The sequence below is a fragment of the Aythya marila genome (genome assembly GCF_965140915.1).
Source record: "Aythya marila genome assembly, chromosome: 1".
NCBI lineage: Eukaryota > Metazoa > Chordata > Aves > Anseriformes > Anatidae > Aythya > Aythya marila.
The window spans coordinates 31,476,358-31,497,832 of record NC_139042.1 but is presented as its reverse complement, the minus strand read 5'-3'; the positions used below and the strand labels follow the sequence as shown (position 1 = coordinate 31,497,832).

General features: G+C 39.7%; 1 protein-coding gene across 3 annotated transcripts in view; it reads left to right on the top strand.

Moving 5' to 3' along the window:
• Nucleotides 1–4,776: 4,776 nt before the first annotated feature.
• Nucleotides 4,777–21,475, top strand: part of AKAP11 (A-kinase anchoring protein 11) — a 43,745-nt gene continuing 27,046 nt past the window's right edge. For all 3 annotated transcript variants that reach the window (XM_082765463.1, XM_082765462.1, XM_082765461.1), the window contains exons 1-4: nucleotides 4,777–4,853; nucleotides 9,095–9,198; nucleotides 15,844–15,960; nucleotides 20,262–20,309. In XM_082765463.1, coding sequence (XP_082621589.1) covers nucleotides 9,139–9,198; nucleotides 15,844–15,960; nucleotides 20,262–20,309 — 225 coding nt within the window. In that variant the 5' untranslated portion in view covers nucleotides 4,777–4,853; nucleotides 9,095–9,138. The remainder of the gene's footprint in view (nucleotides 4,854–9,094; nucleotides 9,199–15,843; nucleotides 15,961–20,261; nucleotides 20,310–21,475) is intronic.

The window sequence follows — 21,475 nt, the reverse complement described above, 5'->3', positions numbered from 1 at the left end:
AACAAACTTTTCCAATACCTTTTCCAAAAACATTGAAACAGAAAGATAATTTCAACAATTCCAGGATTCTGCAGTAATTTCTGAGTCTGTCTTCAGCAAAATTAGCACTTATGCACTGCTGGTTCAGAAAATGTAGAGGGCTCTCTCTATTGCTGTTGACCTCGACATTACCAACTACACAGTATGGTGTAAAGATCATGATCTTTTACCTAGTTCAGATGTATTTGCCTCATGACTGCACTTTGACAAGCTCATCATAACTTAGATTCATCCATAAATACAGACTGAAGACAATGAGACATATATTTGATAACAGACATGAGTTGATTCCAATCTAATGGTCTATCACAACTACCTTCTGGATAGTGGGCATCTGCAAACAGATATTATTAGGTATTCTTAGCACATAACAACATTTGGATAACAATAGTCACAGAACTAGCAATGAAGGACACCCTAAAAACTCCATTCTGGGCTTGAGTGTCATCTGTGATCTCTAAGGAAAGCTTAGTTGATGTCGTAAACTCACACTAGTGGGAAACAAACAAACAAACAAAATCAACAGGTGCATAAATCGCAAGACAAAGTTGAAGAAGTCCATAAGGAATCCAAAGTGAAGTACAGTTTTATTCCTTTCTGACAGCAGTCAGTTTTTGGGAGGGTGTTTGTGCGCTTTCTAATTGAACAGATTGGCACTGGAAATGTTGGATAATACTGGACCCATCACAACTTTTGAGAGAAGCTAAAGCCGTGACATGGCTGTGGCAGCTGGACAGAAGTCCACCCAAGCTGGCTGTTTACTTTAGCTCAGCTGAGTGGCCCTCTCTCTCCCTGGCAATATGCCGACTGCTCAGTTGGTTTCTTGACTCCCCAGGCATGTCAGCTGGCAAAGAAATAGATTGTTCCATTTTTGCCAGAAAGGCTGCAGAGCCAACGTGTTTTGTTGCAGTGCTTGATGAAACAAAATATTGACAAGCTGGAATTTCTTGTAGAATAAAAATTTCACTTCCCAGCCAGCTCTTGTTACTATCGTACACCCTTGTGTAATGTAGTGACGGTGTTATCGCATCCTTTAAGTAAACACAATGCGCAGAAAGGATGTGACTCCGGAGAGTTCTTGGATAAGAATCTCCAAGCATCTGAAGCTGCCTTTATGCAGCACAATGCATCTCTTTATAAAGTTATTTTGCAACGCTTTCCATTTTGTATTTAAAGGCCTAATAGGTTGGCTCTGAGAAGCCATTTGTCAGCAGGACGTAACTGGTGAACTGAGTGATGAATTCTGAATATAGCCTGTGGATTATGTCTCTCATGCATATTGTTTTGGGATATGATTTATGTAAGTTACAGATCAAACTCCTGGGAAAGAAAAAAATAATAACAGCGCAACGTAGTTACATATAAAGATTATTAGTTTCAGTGTTTAAAAAAAAAAAAAAAGGACATAAAAAAAATCTAAAACCATGCAAATAAAAATTACTTCTGAAAAATGTCACTGGAAACAACAGATTAGTGAAACAGCCTAAAGAAACCATTATGCCATAATGCCCGAAACTGAACCATTTGTCAGAGACAAATGCCATGGCGCAGCACACGTGAAAGATTCCTGACAGGATGAGTAATGAAACAATGCACTCAGATGAAGAGTTCCAGTTTTGGAGCTGGTAGGTGTGTCAAGAGTTTTCAAGGCGACATTGAGCAGGGTTTAAAGGGCAATGCAAGTCATCACATGGGTATGCACTTGGTGGCAGAACAAGCCAATTTAAGCTGTTTCTGTTCGCGGTCGTCTCTGTGCTATCCCCAGTGCGATGCTGACACATTTATTATGTTGGTGAACTGGATCAGCAAAAAGGAAGGAAAGCAGGTTGTTTTTTAGTCTTCTCAGTTCAATCTCATTTACTGCTTGATTTCACAAACGCTCATGCTGGCACAGTCCAGAAGCAGTTCAGATGTAAAAGCAGGGAGGTAGCTGAGCTGGGGAGCAGAAGCTTATGTTATAAACAGATAAGCCACCCAAAATCATTCATGAAATTATATCATTAGTTCACATTAAATAAGCCATGGATTTTTATTTTTTTTTTTGAGGAAAAATAGTATCAAGAATGGCAGATGCTTCCCAGCCTACTGCAAGGGCATCAGTGGAAAGGCTTATCCAGGTTTTCAGATTAAAGTGCACCTATCTCAAATTAAAAGTAGGAATAGCAAGACTATAAATTATCTATCTGCCTTTGAGAAAGAAATTCTTCTTATTAATTACATCAGCATAGTTTATAGGATGTAATTTAATGTCTTGCCTGGACTTAAAAAAAGCTTTAGTTATAGAGGGACATATTTCACAGGGAGTATCATCCATGAACAAACAAACAAACAAACAAACAAAAAAAATAACCAGCCACTGATACAATTATGCAGCTGTGTAGAATTCATGTACGGAGGAAAAAATCTTAGTAAGGGACTAGTAAGAAAATGGATGAAAAACTACCATAAAGTGACCAACTAATCCTTCATCTCCTTTTACAAAACTCACCTTGAATATCTTTGCAAGACAACATACAAGTCAGTCTGAGATGATCCCTCAAAAAGTTGCTCCAAGCCAGGGATCTTGAAAATATCAAGCTTAAAAGATAGGTTTAGATGGTGACTTAGGATAGTGCCGATGACATAATATTTCTGACAAAAACATTCTACAGATACACATTTTTGATGCAGGAAGAGCCAACAGAAGACACTACAGGTGCATTGCTCTCTCCAGCCAGCTTCACCTGATGCTGGTCCCTCTCTGTGCCTGATCCTAACCTGTGGGTTGATGTCCTGGGGTTGTGACTGGCTGTGAATCCCCTCCCCAGGCCTGATCCTGTCCCCCATTTATGGACTGACATCCTGCATGGCCTCGATCCATTTCTGTCCCCACAGAAGAGCGTGATGCTTATCTATGGGCTGGGGCTGTCCCCAGCTTGCCCTTCCCCCTGGCTGGGAGCAATGGGACAGGGTCCAGCTGGGGAGGCCCAGCTCCGAAAAACATAAAACTGAGCTGTACAAAATGTGCTGTACAGGACATAAAATATTAGAGCCCAGAAATACTCTATTTCTTCATAATTAATCTACATTTAAGAAGTGTTGGCTGACCAGCCAAGTTTCCTGTGCACTTACATACTCAGACCTTAAATCAGTTGAAAAAAAAAAAAAAAGTAATTTCAAAGCTATCTCAATTTTTATTATTGTATAAAAAAACATTTTTTTTCTGACAAACAATGGCGTGCTGCGGGTTTTGTTTCATAGTTTCCTGATGAGGGTAAATCTTTATTTTTTTTTCAAGGGTTTGGCAGGAAGCCATAGGAACTCATTATTCTGAATAGTCTAAGGGGAATTATAGAACAAAGGGAATAAAAAGCTTGAATTTATTTTTAAAGCCTGCTTTCTCATGTTTACATTACTTCCAGATCTATTTTGTTTTGGTAAATGTTTACCAACTGTAAGTCTTGATATATGAAAAACAACAAACCCCTCTTACAGAGCGTTTAGTTTTCATGAAAACTGAAGGGTATTTGGATTGAAGGAATTGGTCAAAAAGAGCTATTTTTTGGTTAACCAAAGATCTGCAAAACTGTTAAAATTTCTTTACTCAAAAGAATATATTTCCAAACCAGGACGGTCTCAATGGACATTGAAATGATGACAAACTTGAGTTAAATTTAATTCAATTATTCATGTACTTTTTCTCCATCCCACAGGGACGTGCAGTTGCTGGGAATACGAGCAACCTTTTATTTGTCCCACTTAGCTAACACTGTGACACACTTTAGAACCAGTAGTGCTTTGTTTCTTTTATCCTCGTTTTTGCATGGTTTGCAGGCTTTGCCCTGTAGCTTACTAGTTTTTAGGGTAAATTAAAATGTAGATTCTCTATCTGTTGGCAAAACGAGTAATTGAATATGTATCCTCTGACTTCTAAAGCATCCAAAATGATTATACAACCCAGAAGTGGCCTGTAATCAAGGACGAGATAGAAAGGTAACAGCTTAAGCAAAACTAGAAACAGGAATCCCGTGGAAAAGCTGTGGAGATCTGGCAAAAATTCCCACAGCCTTGCCACAGGGCTCAGATGGTGCTGGAAAGAAGAAAGAAATGTAGATGATAAGAACCCAGGGCAGTCTCTGTCTGTCTGTCTGTCTGTCTGTAAGTCACGCTTTGAAATCCTCAATACTAAAAAAGCTACAGGGCTACCTTTTTTATTTTTTATTTTTTTAATTACTATTTTCTTTTCTACCTCCAGCCACTGTCTAAGTTTTGGGTTCTTGCTGAGAACAAGCTTGGGGACTGTTTCCTTCCCACCTTCCAGAGGTTTGTCACAACCAACTTGCCCCTGTGGACACGGTGCCACCCCGCTACGCCCAGCCTCAGCTAAACCTGGCTGGGCACTGGGCGCCTTTTGGGGAGGGGCAGCGCCATTAGTGCTGGATTAACTTTGTTTCGCATTGTTCGAGGAGCGTTAACCCCTGTGCACTGCTTGAGGCACGTCCCCATCAGCGCCCTCCCCGGCACGAGGTTCGCGCCCGGCCGTCCCCTCACAGGGCACAGCCCCGCCCCCTACGGGCCTGTAACGGCCATAACGGCCCCAACGGCGCGCGCCCCCTCACAGCCCCTCCCTCCCGCCCGACCTCAGCCAATGAGAAAGGCGGAGGGAGCCCCACGTGACCCCCGGTTGGGCGGGGGGGAGGGGGAAGCGTCGCGAGAGCGTCGCGCGCGGGGGGCGGGGCTGCGCGGCCGTGACGGGAGCGGCGGCGGCGGCGGCGGCGGCGGGGCCGGCGCTGTGAGGAGGCGAAATGGCGGCGGGCGCTGAGGGATCCCCACAGGTACGGGCCGGCCGCTCTCTTCCTCTTCCTCCTCCTCCTCCTCCTCCTCCTCCTCCTCCTCCTCCTCCTCCTCCTCCTCCTCCTCCTCCTCCTCGCCCGCTGCCACAGGTGGGAGGGGGAGCGGCGGGTGCTGCCGCTTGGCTTTCCCGGCTCTCGCTGAGGGGGTTCTGGGGGGTTTTGTCACACCTGGAGTGGTTTCTGCAGGGCTCCCTTGCGTATCGAGTAAGGTCGCTGTGAGCTGTAGATCTGGTATCGTAACGGGGTTGTTGAAGCTCTGGGATGTCACCAGAGTGAGGCATCGAAGAATAAAGCCTCCTGTTGTACCTGGACAAGATCGGTGGTAGTAAAATCAATATTTCCTAAATATCCCCCTTCTGCTCCCTTACGCTAGGAAACAGCCTTACATCACTTCATCTTGGCAAGGTTATATCAGAATTGTCCAATTGAATCTGGACAAAAATACTGCCAGTATCAAGTCCTTTGGAAATCGAGTGTTTCTAGAGAGGGTTTTGTTCCATTTCTCCAGGTGGATTTCCAGGCCCTTAGGCAAGGTGAGTTTTGAGGCTAGATAATTGAGTTATGCCATCTCGGTCAATCCCTTGTAATTTCTTATCCCTCATGGATTCTTTAAAAATCTGTGGGCAGCTGAAAAAGTACGGTGTTGGAACGTGTTACTCAGTGAGGAAACACAATAATGTGAATTAGATTATTCCATCTTCCTGTTAATCATTTGGTATGATTATAAGCTGAAAAAAAATGCCTCCTAAATAAGGTATTCTATAGTAAAGGTCTTTCTAAGAGGGAGTAAGTTTGATTAAAAAAATGCTGCTGCTTGGAAAACAACATCACCCCCCTTAAATGGTTTAGTTATGCACGAAACACGTGACACAATAAAGTACAGCAACTTAATTGCATGGTCCTCCCGAAATCTAGATAAATCTAGATTAATGGATATTTCTGGTACCGGAGTAATGATTTTTTTTCCAAGGCTGTATTTTGAGAAATAGGTCCAGTCCCAGGGAATGGTAGGGGCAATAATATTTAGCAATGATCTAGCCAGAGAAAAGGAAGGATTCTCTTGAAATTGGTGAAGTTTAGTGTTTGTGTCATACGTCTTTGAAATGAGGGAGCAAAAAAATGAGAGAACCAAGCAAGACCAAAGAATACAACACTTCTAACGCAGGTGTATTTACCTACCCCAGTTAGTGTGGATGTGGCTGTTGTCAAGACAGTTTATTTTTATGAATAGACTGTTTCAAGGCTGCCAACCCAATTAATAAAAGTGATAAATTATTAGAACAGAGAAAAAAAGCATTAAGGAAACTTAATAAGAACTTATTATGTAGAGTTCAGATTTACTGCATGTACACTTCAAATGCCTCAAGCCCTTGTATACCTGTGACATAGACGTGCACATGTACACGGCCATGCAGCATAGACACGTGTACGTGTCCATATAGCTACTTAAAAGATTTGCTCTGCACACTTGTGCTTAATGACAGAAAAGATTTCCTTTTTGTTTGCTAATGGTTGTCAGTGAACACTGACTTCCAGTGAAGTTGTGTGGGATAAATTTGGATAAAGAGTTACAGTTCATGGCAAAATTCCTCTTGAATGCAGTTAAGCTGATTTGGCTCCTGAATTCTGCCTGTTACATGCACTCAAACAAGATTGGGGAAGCTAGCTGAATGCTCGTTATGTGGTTTGATGAGAAAGCTTAAAATCATTTTGCCAATGATTTGCTAAAGAAAACATAATAAAACTTGCTAGAAAGACAGAGATGCTTAAATGGGCTTTTATCAGTTATTCCCATGTTTGTTTAATGAGCGCTGATAGCTTTTCAGAACCAGGAAAGTTTTGTTCCTCTTCCATCTGGTATTTGTGCCATTTATTCCCCTTTTTGTTGAGTTTACAGTAGGAGGAAATGTAATCTAATAGTCAGATTCAGTATGAAGAAGTAGAAGTTACCATAAATGTTAGGTTTTAATTTACATAAGGTACAAACTATTCCCAGGCTGTTTTGTTTGTCAGTATTTTTGCTTCCTTTCTAGTTAGTTCGAAATTTTGGGTACTGTAGAAAACAGTTAATAATTTTATTCATTGTCAATTTTTGTTCTGTGTTGTATTCCTGGACAAGCAGGACCCTTGAGATTTCTCTGAAATGAGTGACAGATGTGGGATACCCTAGCTGGTGGAGGGAACCTGTGTAGGGCAGGATGCTGATAAGACGAAATGGCTCTGGTGTCGAGTTGAGGCAGGGGTAAGCCAGTAGAGTTATTCTCTGGCATCTTTGCACTGTGCTTTACAAGGCTGCTGGTTCCACGAGGTACATGATGCTGCAGGGGGCTCAGTGAGGGTGCCTGGGTCTCCAGTGTGTGCTCACTGACGCTCTAGGATAACGCTTAACCTGCTGTCTGGAGGTGGTGAAGCTGTGGAGCGCTGTACCTGAGTAGATGCTGTTGGAACCCACGTGGTTATGAAGTCATCTCCATGATTTTTGTGTCGGGCTTTGTTAGAATTGCTGCAAGGAATGGTTGGTCTGCGGATGGCAGAGCTGGAGCAGTAGGACTAGAGCCTGGGTGAGAAACCAGCTGTCCCAGAGATGGCTGTTCTGAGCACGAGGATGTGGTCGGAGTGGTTCCCCGGTGTGATGAGATTAACCCAGTGAGTGGGTTAGCCACTTCAGGTAGAGCAGCAGGGACAACGGAAGGTGGGTTTATTTTTCTTGCTTGTTATTACTTCATGGCGGTTCTTTTAACACGCAAATCTAAACAGAAGCATCGTTATGTTTTTAATCTTCCATCCACAAAAGTTTTCTATGATTGAGATTTGTTTATTTGAATTTATCATATACAGATTATATATATGTACATGTATACTGTTTGCTTATCTGTTGCATGTTGTTGTCTTCATTTTCCAAACTTGAGAGAAAGCTAGTTAAGTGAGATGCTGTGCTCCAGAAATGGAAATGGTGCAGTTTATGTAGGTGTAACTTTTTTTTGAAGGTTCTGACAACTTAATCTTTATGAAGGAATGCAGAAATCATGGTGGAATGTGTACAGATATATGCAATCATCATTATTATTATACCTGTGAGGAGGCTTTGTTTTTATAGTTCCTGATGGGGGAGAGAAGATGAAGAATACCATGACTTTATGTCAGTACTACTGTCAGGACTACTTTCCTTATTTAAATTACAAGGACAAACCCATGATTGTTCCTGTACAGAGTGTGTGTGTGCTTGAGGTGATGTCAAGAAAACCAGGCTGGTTAGCTGGTTCTCTATGGTCTGATATATTGATTTGTATTTATTTTTTATTTGCAGTCAATTTGATATGCTCCTTATCTGGTTTGTTTTGGTTAGTCCAGGAGTCTTTTCTTGGCTAAATTCTGTGACCATCGAGAAAGATGAAGTATCAAAACTTGTATACAACTTAAAAGGCCTGCACATGCTGCACATTAATGCCTTTTATTCATCACTGTTTTGAGGGGATATAGGGATGAGTGAAACGAGACTATTTTGTTTCTTTTCATTGCTGTGAATTAAACAGAAAATTGTGAAACCTGTTTAGATTTCATTCCTAGATACATATATTTGTTGTTAGAATTGGGTTTGAGATCAATAAGGGTAGCTGGCTTAAGCAGCAGCTCTTCTGACCGATCATGGTGAAGTGCTGGTGAATGCATCCTTGGTCCCCTGAATTTTGTCAGCTGAGGCGGGACTGCCCAGAGCAGTGCAAGAAGAAGCTCGTGGATGTGTGTTACCCTAAACAGGATTCGCGTGCTGTTTGTCTGTAATGCTTGTAGGTGACAGAAAGAATCAGGCCAGTTGGCTGACTGGGTAAGAACTATGTTTCCCCTCTGGATTGCTGAAGTGTGGTTCCAGTGCCTTGTGTGGTACGAGAACCTGCTGATGAGCTTCACTCAAGGCTCAACAGTAGTGAAACAATATTTCACATAATGTTGTCTTCCACCATTGAAATGTAGTTAAACGTTTATGAACTAGTTGTAATATGTGTGTGGGGGTTATTGTTACCATTCATTTTACATTTTATGCCTCATTTGAAGTTAAGGCAGTGTATTTTCCAAGGGCAACAATCTGGATGGGGTGCTACTTGATCTTAGTTCCAAAATATGTTTTCTTTCTTTTGGCTCTCTACTTTCTCTACTTGCATTTTCAAAGTGTATTACTAACTAGGTAGGGAACCATAAAAATAATCAAGTGTAAATGTTTTTTGTAGGTATTTTGAGCTGACTTTCATTGGATACTAAGACTGGTAAAATCATGGATACGTACGCAAGGGCTCAGGGCAGTCGAATGAAACCAAGAACGTCTGTGAAAAAGGTAACTCATTAAAAAAAATAATTTCATAGATTTTGCATCAGTCTAATAATAACCTAAGTGAACGTTAAGGATTTTTTGTTTGTTGCTTTTTAAGTTTTAACTTCGGTAATGTTTCAAAGAGGCAAAAAACTGTCCTTGCTCTCTGCATATAGCATCGTAGAACTGTGAGAAAGAATAATCGGTAGAAGGCTTTTGCCTCTTGTCTTCCTTTTTTGTTTTGAGGTGATGTGATATAACTGTGATGTATTTGTATGTTAAAATTTACCTTGTTTATGCAATATAACTATTTTATTTTGATTGTTGGTTCACATCTATATGTAACAAATTAAAATACACATACATAGCATTCATTGAAAGCAAAATCTGTGTTACGGCTTATTGCAGTATCTTTATATCTTTGTTTCCGTTCTGTCTTATCTTTATGTTTATGTGAACTTCTGGGCAGTGCTTTGGTGAAACGTAACGTCTGCCTCGTGCTTGTGAAAGATTTTTTGAACAGTATTTATTTATTCTTTTTATTTTTCCCTTCAGTTTAGAGAAATAAACTGCAACTTCCTCAAATGAAAGTATTACACGGCAGTTTATTCTGAAGGAACAAATTGATTTATCCAATGATATTTCTCAAAGTAGTTGAATGCAGATGAGTATTTTTCTGGATCTTCCTTGACTTCTGACTTAAAACTGTATGGTGCTGAAGAGAAATTGAGCAAGAAAGAATTTTGTCACCTGGAAACTGCATTGTTTTGTAAAAGATTTTTAGAGAGTCAGGTTATGTGGTCCTGTAAGAATTGCTTGAGAGCAAAGATGAGCTTTATGGGACTGCCAGGCGGAGAATCACTTGTTCCAGTTTCTGATAACTGCCATGCATTAAGCAGTTTCTAATTATGGGTGATATTCTTTCACTTTAAGACATACTGTATACAATTTTTTTTTTTACAGTTTTACAAATAAACTACAGTTAAATTATTTATTTAACAATATTCAGGTTATTTTACGCTTGAGGATAGAGTGAATTGTAGAGGATGTTTTTAATCTGCCCTTTTTGTTTACTCTTCAATTTAAACATGCACAGCCCCAACATAACAACAGACAAAAACCCCGTAGGTTTTTAGGCCTTTGCATTGCAGAAACCTCTCTCTAATAACGATAGTGACCAGTAATTCCTCACAGATACTAACGGTTGCCTAAAATACTAGTTCTGTGAATAGCCATTAAGCAGTCTGGTCCGTGTGGTTCCAGTGGCATGAATTCCTCCCTTCCCAGGTGTCTCACAGAACTCTGTTTTCATTCAGCCAGACTCTGGTGTTTTGATTTGTAGCGGCCTCCTCTTGATTTTTCCCTGAGGGGCAGCTACTTAGCTTATGGCAGGGAGCTTTCGTTCTTTCTCACAGAGCCAGGCAGTAGGGTGGTCAGAATTGTGCTATATTTCATCTGCTGTTGATTCACAGCTCACAGTCTGAGTCCTGTCTTCATAATACTTCAAAAAGAAATGTTGAAGTAGCTGTAGAAGTCAGTGCATGGTTGTGGTATGCACATTGAAAGTTCAGGTTTCCATTTTTACAAAGTGACTTCAAAATAATAAGCCCATTTAAATCTTACAGCACAAGAAGTCAAGAAGAGCTCTTTTGTTACTTAAGAGTAGAGTAAATGTGACTCGCCAGCATTGGACTTGGTTTCTTGGCAGATAATGGAAGAAAAAATGGGACTTTTTTTTTTCTGATACCTTTAGTATTTCCTGGAAAATTTCTGCTTGCTTTGCCAAAGCTTTCTCCAGTGTTACAGACATCTTGCAGGCTTATTTGGTTGCTTGAAATTTTTAGGGAGCAGTTGTATAAAACAGTTCCTGAGATTACTGGTAGAAACTGTACACTAGTCATACTGTGAAGGATCTGTAGCTAATGACTTCTTGATTTGTGGTCTACAAAGGGAACAAAGCAAAACTCTGCGTTGTTCTTTTAAGCTGGAGAAGTGATGCGGATTTGTGATTGTTGAGGTCTGTCTTGCTCTGCATGCAATTTAGGATATTTGTATTTTCCCCTAGAATAACTTAGTGAACACAGATTTCAAGCTTACTATGGAAGTAGGGTTTCCTGTCAGACATCTGAAGTTGAGATTGCTGTGAGGAAGGAGTACACAGACCTAGCAAGTAGATCTTTCTAGGTAGCTTGTTGTTGTTGTTTTTATTTTTATTTTTTTTTCTCATAAGTAGATGTATATTGGTAGTAGTTGTACTACTTAGAAGAACAAATTAGCATCTTTCTGTTGAAGATGACCTCTTGTCCTTATCTACGCCTATCAGCGAGTCCCTGAGACTATCAGATTTTCAATTTTTAATTTAGCCTAGTGTCTCATAGGCTGGAGTTGAGGGAACTTGCTTTCAGTGCCTGTTAGATAGGAGGTTTTCTCTGAAATTGAATCCAGTCCTCCACTGTCAAAAGCACAGTTTTGGTAATATGAAGAAGTTTTCAAATTATAGCCTCAGAGTTAATGAAGGGAGATTAAGCCAAAAACACAAAACCAAAACAAACAAAAAACCCTGAACCCCCAAATCCCCTAATGCTGATTTTCACAGAATCACAGAATTTCTAGGTTGGAAGAGACCTCAAGATCATCGAGTCCAACCTCTGACCTAACGCTAGCAGTCCCCACTAAACCATATCCCTAAGCTCTACATCTAAACATCTTTTGAAGACTTCCAGGGATGGTGACTCCACCACTTCCCTGGGCAGCCTGTTCCAGTGCCTCACAACCCTTTCAGTGAAGAAGTTCTTCCTAACATCTAACCTAAAACTCCCCTGGCTCAACTTAAGCCCATTCCCCCTCGTCCTGTCACCAGGCACGTGGGAGAACAGGCCAACCCCCACCTCGCTACAGCCTCCCTTGAGGTACCCATAGAGAGCGGTAAGGTCGCCCCTGAGCCTCCTCTTCTCCAGGCTGAACAAGCCCAGCTCCCTCAGCCGCTCCTCGTAGGACTTGTTCTCCAGGCCCCTCACCAGCTTCGTCGCCCTTCTCTGCACCTGCTCAAGCACCTCGATGTCCTTCTTGTAGCGAGGGGCCCAAAACTGAACACAGTACTCGAGGTGCGGCCTCACCAGAGCTGAGTACAGGGGGATGATCACCTCCCTAGCCCTGCTGGTCACACTGTTCCTGATACAAGCCAGGATGCCATTGGCCTTCTTGGCCACCTGAGCACACTGCTGGCTCATATTCAGCCGACTATCCACCATCACTCCCAGGTCCTTCTCTGCCTGGCAGCTCTCCAACCACTCCTCTCCCAGCCTGTAGCTCTGCTTGGGGTTATTGCGCCCCAGGTGCAGGACCCGGCACTTGGCCTTGTTGAACTTCATGCAGTTGACCTCAGCCCATCGGTGCAGCCTATCCAGATCCTCCTGCAGAGCTTTCCTACCCTCGAGCAGATCGACACATGCGCATAGCTTGGTGTCATCTGCATTTTAAACCTTTTTGAACCATACTGCTGTAATGATTAATTCTATGAATTTCAGACTGAAACTATTCACAGCGAATTTATACCTGTTCATGGGTGTCAGTATTCACCTTAAATAGTTGTGATTTTTTTTTCCCTTTTGCTGATGTTCACCCTCATGGTGTATTTGCAGTTGTAAGTCTCTTCTCTGTTAACCTTGATTTTTTGGAAACTGTAAGCCAAGGTTTTAGTGTGCTTTTGTATGAAAGCTGCTGCATTCTGGTGATTATCCTTCATAGTCCTCCTTTCTGTGCTTGTTGCAAGTTAATCTTCTTTTTACGTTTGGATGATATGGTATGTGCAATTACAGACGATGCGCTCAGCGACTGGAATGATGTCAGTTCTGGTAAAGGATGCTGCAAGGGTCACGTTTGCTATTTTCAGTGCTGCATCATATTGATTGTTCACTGCTATATCGTGATTGAGAGAGAGTCAGGTCTCTTGTTTCCCAGCTTGTGAATTCAGAATTCTATTTAAATGTTTGCTATTAGTTTTTAAGGACATACCCTTGTGCTTGACAGGTTTGCATTTCAAACTATTCTCACCTTGAACAATTTGTTCCTGTATATGGTGTTGCTCTTCTTAATTGATGATGCCTGCTTGCTTTGAGTTACTAGGTTCATCTGTACGTTTACTCTTTTTGTTTTGTTTGTTATACTTATTCATGCAGATGATACTTGACCTCAGTCTTGAGTTGGAAGAAGCTGGTTTTTGGTTACTGGCCCACATCTATTACCTTATCAAAAAAAACCAAACAGCTTTGCTGGCTCTGTCTAGGCCAGTTCTTTTCTGGAAGCAGCTCTTTTACAAGCTCTTTGTTTTTTAACTCTCTCTTTGGTTCAGTGTCAATAACCTATGGAACGTAATATAGTTGAGGGAGATGATATCTATCTTCTGCCTGGTAATTTCTGTATCCATTTATTCTTTCCATGCTCTAAGCTCTTTTATATTGATTCATACGATTTTAAAAGCACACATCACCTCCTTCCACTCCTTAAGTCAGTATATTTGATCTCTTCAGTCATGTAGGGCCTCTGTCAATGTGTGTGTTGAGTTTGCGTGGCAAGGGTGTTGTAGCAGGGGGTCTGCCAGACCTTCATATAGTACTGCTTGATAGTTCTTCCAGACCTGAGGGAGATTTTTTTTTTTTTTTTTTCAGATTGCTGCACGTTTCTTTCTTATGTATTCAGCCTAATATTCTCCAAAATTCTGAATTTAGTAACTTGAACTACAGTGATTATTAATACCATACTTCTGTTCTAGTTTTCCATCCTGTCTTTTCTTTTGAAATATTAAACTCATTAAGGAAGAAAATACTTACATGTAAGTAAGATGTATATCGATACTTCGTAGCCTTAGAAAGCCCAGTAACTAGAGAATAATCTTCAGCACTTGTCAGACTGAACTACTTCTAGCCTGCAGAAAATTAGCAGGTCATGTTTGACTTTTTTATTAATGTTTTAAGTGCTGTGACTGATTAAGTTATTGTATAAGCTGGAAATGAGACATTTCAACATGTTGGTTTGACTTCAGAAATTACTTTTCTGTGGGATGAGTTGGGAGAGACTGCGTGCTTCTAGATTTATTGAGGGAGAGTGTCTGAGCACTATTGGCATTGCAGCCACCTGTAAATCTGGATGATTTAAAGACTCAGAGACATTGTCTGCGTATTTTGGAAAGTATGGAGATCTGTATGCAACATGTGAGAGTAAAATTGCAAATAAACATATGGAGACAAAGGAGTAGATGAAAGTCAGAATTATTTGAATAAATTTAAAATTTATTTCAAATGACCCCCAAACTGCCTTAAATGCAGTCCAAAATGCTTCAGTTGCATTGCCATCTCTTACTTTTCCATAAAAATGACTACTTTAACTGCTTTAATGTCACTTGGCCATTGCTGTCCTAGCCTTGTTTGCTAACATTCTGAAATACGTTTTGGTAATTTCAGGGGTCCTGAATTTTGCTTTTGTCTCTCCATTCTAGAAATGCTTTCCTAGTTCCATATTACGATGAACACAAGTGTGGTAACACTGGCCATGCTAATTGGGCTTCTAGTGCAGTAGTATATAACACTGTTTTTGTTTTTTTTTTTTTCAGAGTAGAATCATCTTTCTTGAGGTTTAATTGTGATGTATATGATCAGTTTTTACCATAAAGAGATTATTTCGCTGTGGGATTGTCAGAAATGCAAAGCCTTCTCTGACTAAATTTTGCTTTCTAGTGCTTGTACTGTTGTTTAGGAAGCCATGCAGGTTTGAAATAACTTGTAAACTTGATGCATTTCTCACTTATTTTTTATCAGGGCAATCACACGGAGAATAGATAACTAGATTAACAATTTACAAGCACATTGTGGTCTTATTTTTACTTCTTAATCTTTCTACTTGCCAGAGAAGACAATTTTAAAAAGAAAATTGAAGAAAAAAAGGTGGCTGACTTTCAAAAAATAAAAGTGAGAGGATATTATAGGTTGGTTTTCTTACAAGTTGAGGACGCCTTCAGTTTTTCTGTCATCTTGTTTTATTTGATTTCAGATAGCAGTGATAACTTCTGTTTTGCTACATTTTCTTACAGTGGGAGAAATTCCTACATTTTTAAACCTTTTTTAGCCATGCTTGCATGTCACCATAAATTTAAATAAGAAATGTTAAAAGAAATAATTGCACAGAATTAAGTTCTTTATTTTTTCACAGAATGGGAAAGGAGAAAGTGCAGGGTGGTTCTTGTGTTCTTATATTTGTTTTCTTCCACTCTGAGTGGTGAAGCCACCTCTATAACATTTCTTGGCTAAACTTGCTTTTAATTCTCTTTAAGGAAAAGCTGATGGAAAGTTCCATGTACAGGCTCCAAGGAATGGGTGGGGCTTGTGTTTCTTATTGGATTCATCTGTTTTCTTTTTCCCAAGTCTACATGTTCTCACCATATTATTATTATTATTTTTAAGTACAGACAACTTATTTTGCAATAAAATTTTCTTGAAGAAAAGACCTTATCTGTTTAAACTCAGGATGTGGAATTTAATGGTTAAAACTGGTGGTTTGTGTACAGAATTGTTTGAAACGGTACTTATAGTAAGGAAACCTGTGGGAGTGTAAGGGATAGACCCTGTATTCAAAACTGAAAATACATTTGTCTTATTTTTTTCCATTATTTTTCAGAGTTTTGGTGAAGGTGTTCTGCAGTCTATGAAGTCACTGCTACACAGCAGGAAAGAGTTATGCAGTATATCAGCAGATGAATGTGTAAATCGGGAAGAACAAGATCATTTTATTGAGGTTTGGCTTAATATTAATATTTATATATATTTTTGGGGTATGGCAGAAAGTTACTTAGCTTGCAGCAGAATGGGAATAGTGAATGTGAGCAATATTGCAACTTACTGGCTTTTAACTCTCTACCCCAAATTGTCATTCTTGAATTCAGTCACTGTAGTCTTGAAAACAACTGTGACATTTCAAGACGACATTTCTCTGCTTTGTGAAACTAAATAACAAAACGTGTGGACTTTGTAAGAATTGTGTAACTGGGTGTATCGCATTTGTGAGCACTACTGTGATCAGGTTGTATGGACAGTACCCTAACAAAAGTAGCAGAGCATTTTGATCCAGGTCTGAAGATGAACGTTAGTGGATTATTCATATTTACCTTGTGCTCAGCACGAAAAGCTGATCCAGTACAGTGGCTCAGGGCTTCTTGTATATGAATATTTAGGCCAAAAATTAAACAAGGTCTGGTGGTGGAAAAAGGGTTAAAAAACAAATGAACAAACAACAACAAAAAAGTAGGCCTGGACAGAAATCAGGACTATACAGGTAAATCTTGAGCTGTGAGGAGGATGACTAGAGCTGTTTCATTTATAAGACTGGAGAAGCTGGTCTAAGGGAAAATAAAGAGCTAAGAAGCAACATGTACTGTGTATCTCGTATTAAGAGCTTTAGAAGGCTACTGAGTAGTTGACAGGCTTAACAAGGAGCATATAGAAGGGGGTGGTGACCTGAACTGGTCAGAGAGATGGGGAAATGAAGCAAAAAAAGCTCAGAAAATCATTAAGGAAGACTGGTAGTTGGATAAGGAGTAGCATTAGAAGTGTGCCTAGCAGAGGGGAGGGAGGATTGCCTGGACCTCTACGGTGTGTTGCAGACTGGCTGGATAGTGAGGTTGGTGACTGGAAAATGTGTTCAGGGAGCAGGCAAGGAGCTGTTCTTGTGAAAGATGAACCACCCCTCTTTTTTTTTTTTTTTTTTTTTTTTTTTAAAGCAAAAATTGCTAAATAGCAAGTAGCTGGCAGCAGTTGGTATGCCTGTAACGATGGTCCCTATGGAGAATGATAGCTTTCTATATTTAGTTACCTTATTAGCTCAAACAATTAAGAGCCTTGTGGTTGAAATGTAAGAGGGTTGATAGAAGGACCACAGAACAGGTGTTTTTTGTTCTTATAAAAATATAGAGAAAGACATCTATATACAGAAAATTATTAAAAGAAATCATTAGGACTGTGAAGGTAATTGCTTAAACTTACAAAAACTAGATTTAGGCTTCCTGTGCCATTTCAGTTGAGCACCTCTGCGCCCATGGATTTTGATAACCTTCAAATATAGCTTAGTTTTACTTTAAGTTTATATATAGCTTATATATAGCTTTATATAGCTTAGTTTTAGTTTATAGCATAGGCTTGTCTTACTGATCGCTGGCCCTTCTATCTCCCTGGCCTACTCCCCAACAACTTTTGAATGGCTGCACTATTTTCAGAAATGTTTGTGATCTCAAACGATACTACGTTTCTCTGAAAACTGGAGTTTAGTCATAATAAATCTAAATTAATGTTGTCACTGAGGCAGAAATAGGCAGACTCAGTAGTGTGGTCTCTTTGATGGCAGTTTGCTGGCTAATCAGTGTTCCTACTGACCTGTTAGCCCTCATCAATGCAAAGCTCTAGCTCCTGCATGCTGCCCTGTCTTGCACAATGAAGTATTCTCTGGGAGATGGAAGGGACTGAAATTACTATTTTGAGGAGGAGAAAAGGACATGTAAGAAGACAAAAGAGCATACACCCGCTAAGAAATGGTGTACCCGCTAAGAAATGGATGTACGAGCATCAACAGACCCTAAAGCCTCCTAAAATATTATTCAGAGAACTGCTCTTCCTCTAAGTCCTTAAATAGCTTGGTATTCTTTCATGCCTCTTCTGTGGAGGAATTCAGTTCATATTGTAGGTATTGTGCAGGTAAAAGACGTAGGAATTGAAAGGTGTCTTCCTGTCGTGGTTTAACCCGGCTGGCAGCTAAACACCACGCAGCCGTTCGCTCACCCTCCCCCCTCCCTCTCTGGGACGGGGGAGAGAAATGGAAAGTGAAGCCCGTGAGTTGAGATAAAGACAGTTTAATAAGACAGGAAAATAATAATAACAAAATAATAATAACAATAATAATAATAATGTTACAATGGTGATAATAGGAAAGTAATAATAATATGTACAAACAAGTGATGCACAATGCAATTGCTCACCACCCGCTGACCGATGCCCAGCTTAACCCCGAGCAGTCCGGCCCCCTCCCCCCGGCTAGCCACCCCTATATATTGTTTAGCATGACGTCAGATGGTATGGAATACCCCTTTGGCTAGTTTGGGTCACCTGTCCTGGGTCTGTCCCCTCCCAGCTCTTACTGCACCCCCAGCCTGCCTGTTGGCAGGACAGAGCAAAAAGCTGAGATGTCCTTGGCTTGGTATAAGCACTGCTCTGCAACAATTAAAACATCGGGGTGTTATCAGCACTCTTCTCATCCTAAGCCAAAACACAGCATTCCACCAGCTACTAGGAAGAAAATTAATTCTGTTCTAACTGAAACCAGGACACTTCCGGATACTGTATGGATAAAAAAAAAAAAAAGTAGGAGCTGATGGATGTATCAATTGAAAAGGATTGTTTCATAGTTAGCACAGTGAATATGGTGCTGCAGAATTGTAATTTAGCAAGAGCTCTTTGGAATGTTACTGCAAAGTGTTTCATTTAGGATTTTGTCATAACTGAAGTAAGGATAAGTGGATGTAAAGAAAAAGATGCTTTTGGGGGGCAGAGGAGTTTTCAAGCATGACACTGACTGAAATAAATCAGAATTTTTAATATTTAGTATGATTTCAGTTTGAAAGGAGGCTTATCATTTCATTGTGTGACAAAACATACAACTTACTTGAAACTCAAATATACTACAAAACAATTGTTTTTCAGCCATTTCTTTTTCTACTTCTTTCGTAGTTCCTATATATGCACAAGCAAGTTGCTAAAACGATTAGTAAGTGATAAGCATAGAGGTGTGCTTTGCTAATTTTAGGCGTGAGAACCATTTGACTACTTTATATAAACAGGGAGTAGGTGTCAAAAATTTAATGTGAAAAGTTGGGGATGCCCCATACCTGGAGGTGTTCAAGAACAGGCTGGATGGGGCTTTGAGCAACCTGGTCTGGTGGGAGGCGTCCCTGCCCATGGCAGGGGGTTGGAAATAGTTGATCTTTAAGGTCTCTTCCAACCTAATGTGAGCTGTGACTTGAATATGAAGAATCCATTCTATTGCATAGTGCTCTAAAATAATTGAATCCAAGCCTTATCACATTTAACTGCAGATATCAGTGGAAGCATTTATTCTTTGTGTACCAGTTATTACAACCTTGTTTTGAAAATAAATGCTTTGGGTTTTTTAGTAGTATGCAGTTACGCTATTGATGAGTCATTAGGGAAATATTAAATGAGAACTGAGGAACTCTGGCATTGGAAACAAAGTTTGAACAGGTGGTTGTAACATAGGTCATGAGCTGACACTAAAGAATGAAGATAATACAAAAGATTTGCTGCCTTTGATCTGTTAGTGTTGAATGATACAAGATGCCTGTAGGCAGAATAGGAGACTGTAATCACCTGTCTACAAGCCCAAAAACCATAGGTATGGTTGACATTTCTTACATATACCAGGTTCTTGAGTCTGACAAGAGCTTTTTTTGGGGGTTGAATATTTTAATCCTTTCAATTTAGGGGTTATTCTATTTGGATATTGCATACAAAGAAGTGGATTAAAACACACCTGCTGTCTTTTGGCCTGAGGCTAATCAGTTCACGTGGTAAATAGTCTAGGTGTTAGCACTGTACTCTCTTCAGTATATCCAAATGCGTTGTAGTTTGTTAGCATGGACAGATTTTAGATTGGAACTGGTTTGTATGTGTACAGCTTAAAGCACTGATCTTTGCTAAATCATGTTTATTTTAATAGACTGAATGGGACATGTATGGGTTGATAAATTTATACCAGCCCATAAGCCATTAGAAAATGTTCTGTGTAGTGGGTTTTACATGTTGTATGTGCCCTTTAGCCTGATCTGATATTTACAAGTCAAATATTATAGTGTTAACTGTTTATATGTAAGACTCTGCACTACTGTTCAGGCAAGTTAAGCTACCCAAATGTATGTTTTTTCTGGTGGTAGAATGAAACTTTATGATAAAATATGCTACACTTCTACTTTTCTCTAGGAAATCTACAAAGTTCTATTCTGTTTCTTTAATATTGTTCATGTGTTTATTCTACAGATTACATTTATAGGTTTTGCTGAAGAGATGGATACTGCACATTTGCAGGTATGGCATGTCTATCCGGATTGGAAAACAATGTGCTTCAGCACTGGTGATTTCTTCTAAGTAGTACACAGCTTGTTGGATAGAGGAGTTTTGATTTTTGAGAAATGAAGTATGTTTACATTCAGCATTTAGAAGCATAACAATTTTAAACAGGTTTGAGAGGTTGAATATAATTATTTTAACGTCATCACTAGAGTTTCTGTATCTATTTTAAATACAGCCTGAAGGAGTCTTTGTATTGGAATGGTCTGAAGTGGCATACTTAAATTGCATGTAGTTTTTTTTGTTGTTGTTAAAAACTATCAATATTTTTGCTTACGACTTTCTTAATATTTGTGCTTACTAATACAGTACAGTTGCAGTGTGCAAAGCTAGAAGTTCTCTGAATTGACTGCTAGCCATGGAGTTGCTATTATTTCTGGAGAGTTAGATGAGGAAATATTTGAAGAGGGAAGTGTAGCCAATTAGTGGTGTTGTCATACAATTTTAAGAAGTTAAGGATTTATTTCTCTTGCGCAACTTGCATGTCAGTATAACACCATAACGTGTTTGTAGTACTACTCCACACTTTGTCTAGATCTCAGTAGGGATTGCTGTAATGGTTTGCTGGTGTTTAAAACGTCTGTTAAACAATAGAAACTATGAATCCATTTGTGTTCAGAATTGTACCTGTATTGCTAATTAATAAAGTTATAGTCTTGCTAAATATTCTCTCAAGTATGGGTGAGAGCTATTTAATTATATAGAGTTAGATGACATTTATACAAAAATCAGGCTGAATAGGTTTATGAAGACTTGCTTTGTACAATATAGATGCGTACTGTTTAGATTGCTTTGAAAAAAAAAAACAAACATAAATCTTTCACAAGCCTTCTCTGTATTTTCAATAAATATAAAAGTATCTGAGATAATGCTGAAAAAGAAAAAGCCAATGTTCCTTTTTCTATAATAGTGGACCATAGCACCATTCCAATAAAGCATGCTAAGAGCATGCAGAGATCCACTGAGATCAGTCTTCTGAATGTATCTGGGTACTTTGTACAATGTGCAGTTGCTTTTTGGTGCTTCCAAGATTCGTCTTTGTGACGTTTAAGCCTTTTCTGTCCCATGAGAAACACTGGAAATTCTTCTTTTGGTAGAAGAGCAAGTTAAAGATTTGTGGATTG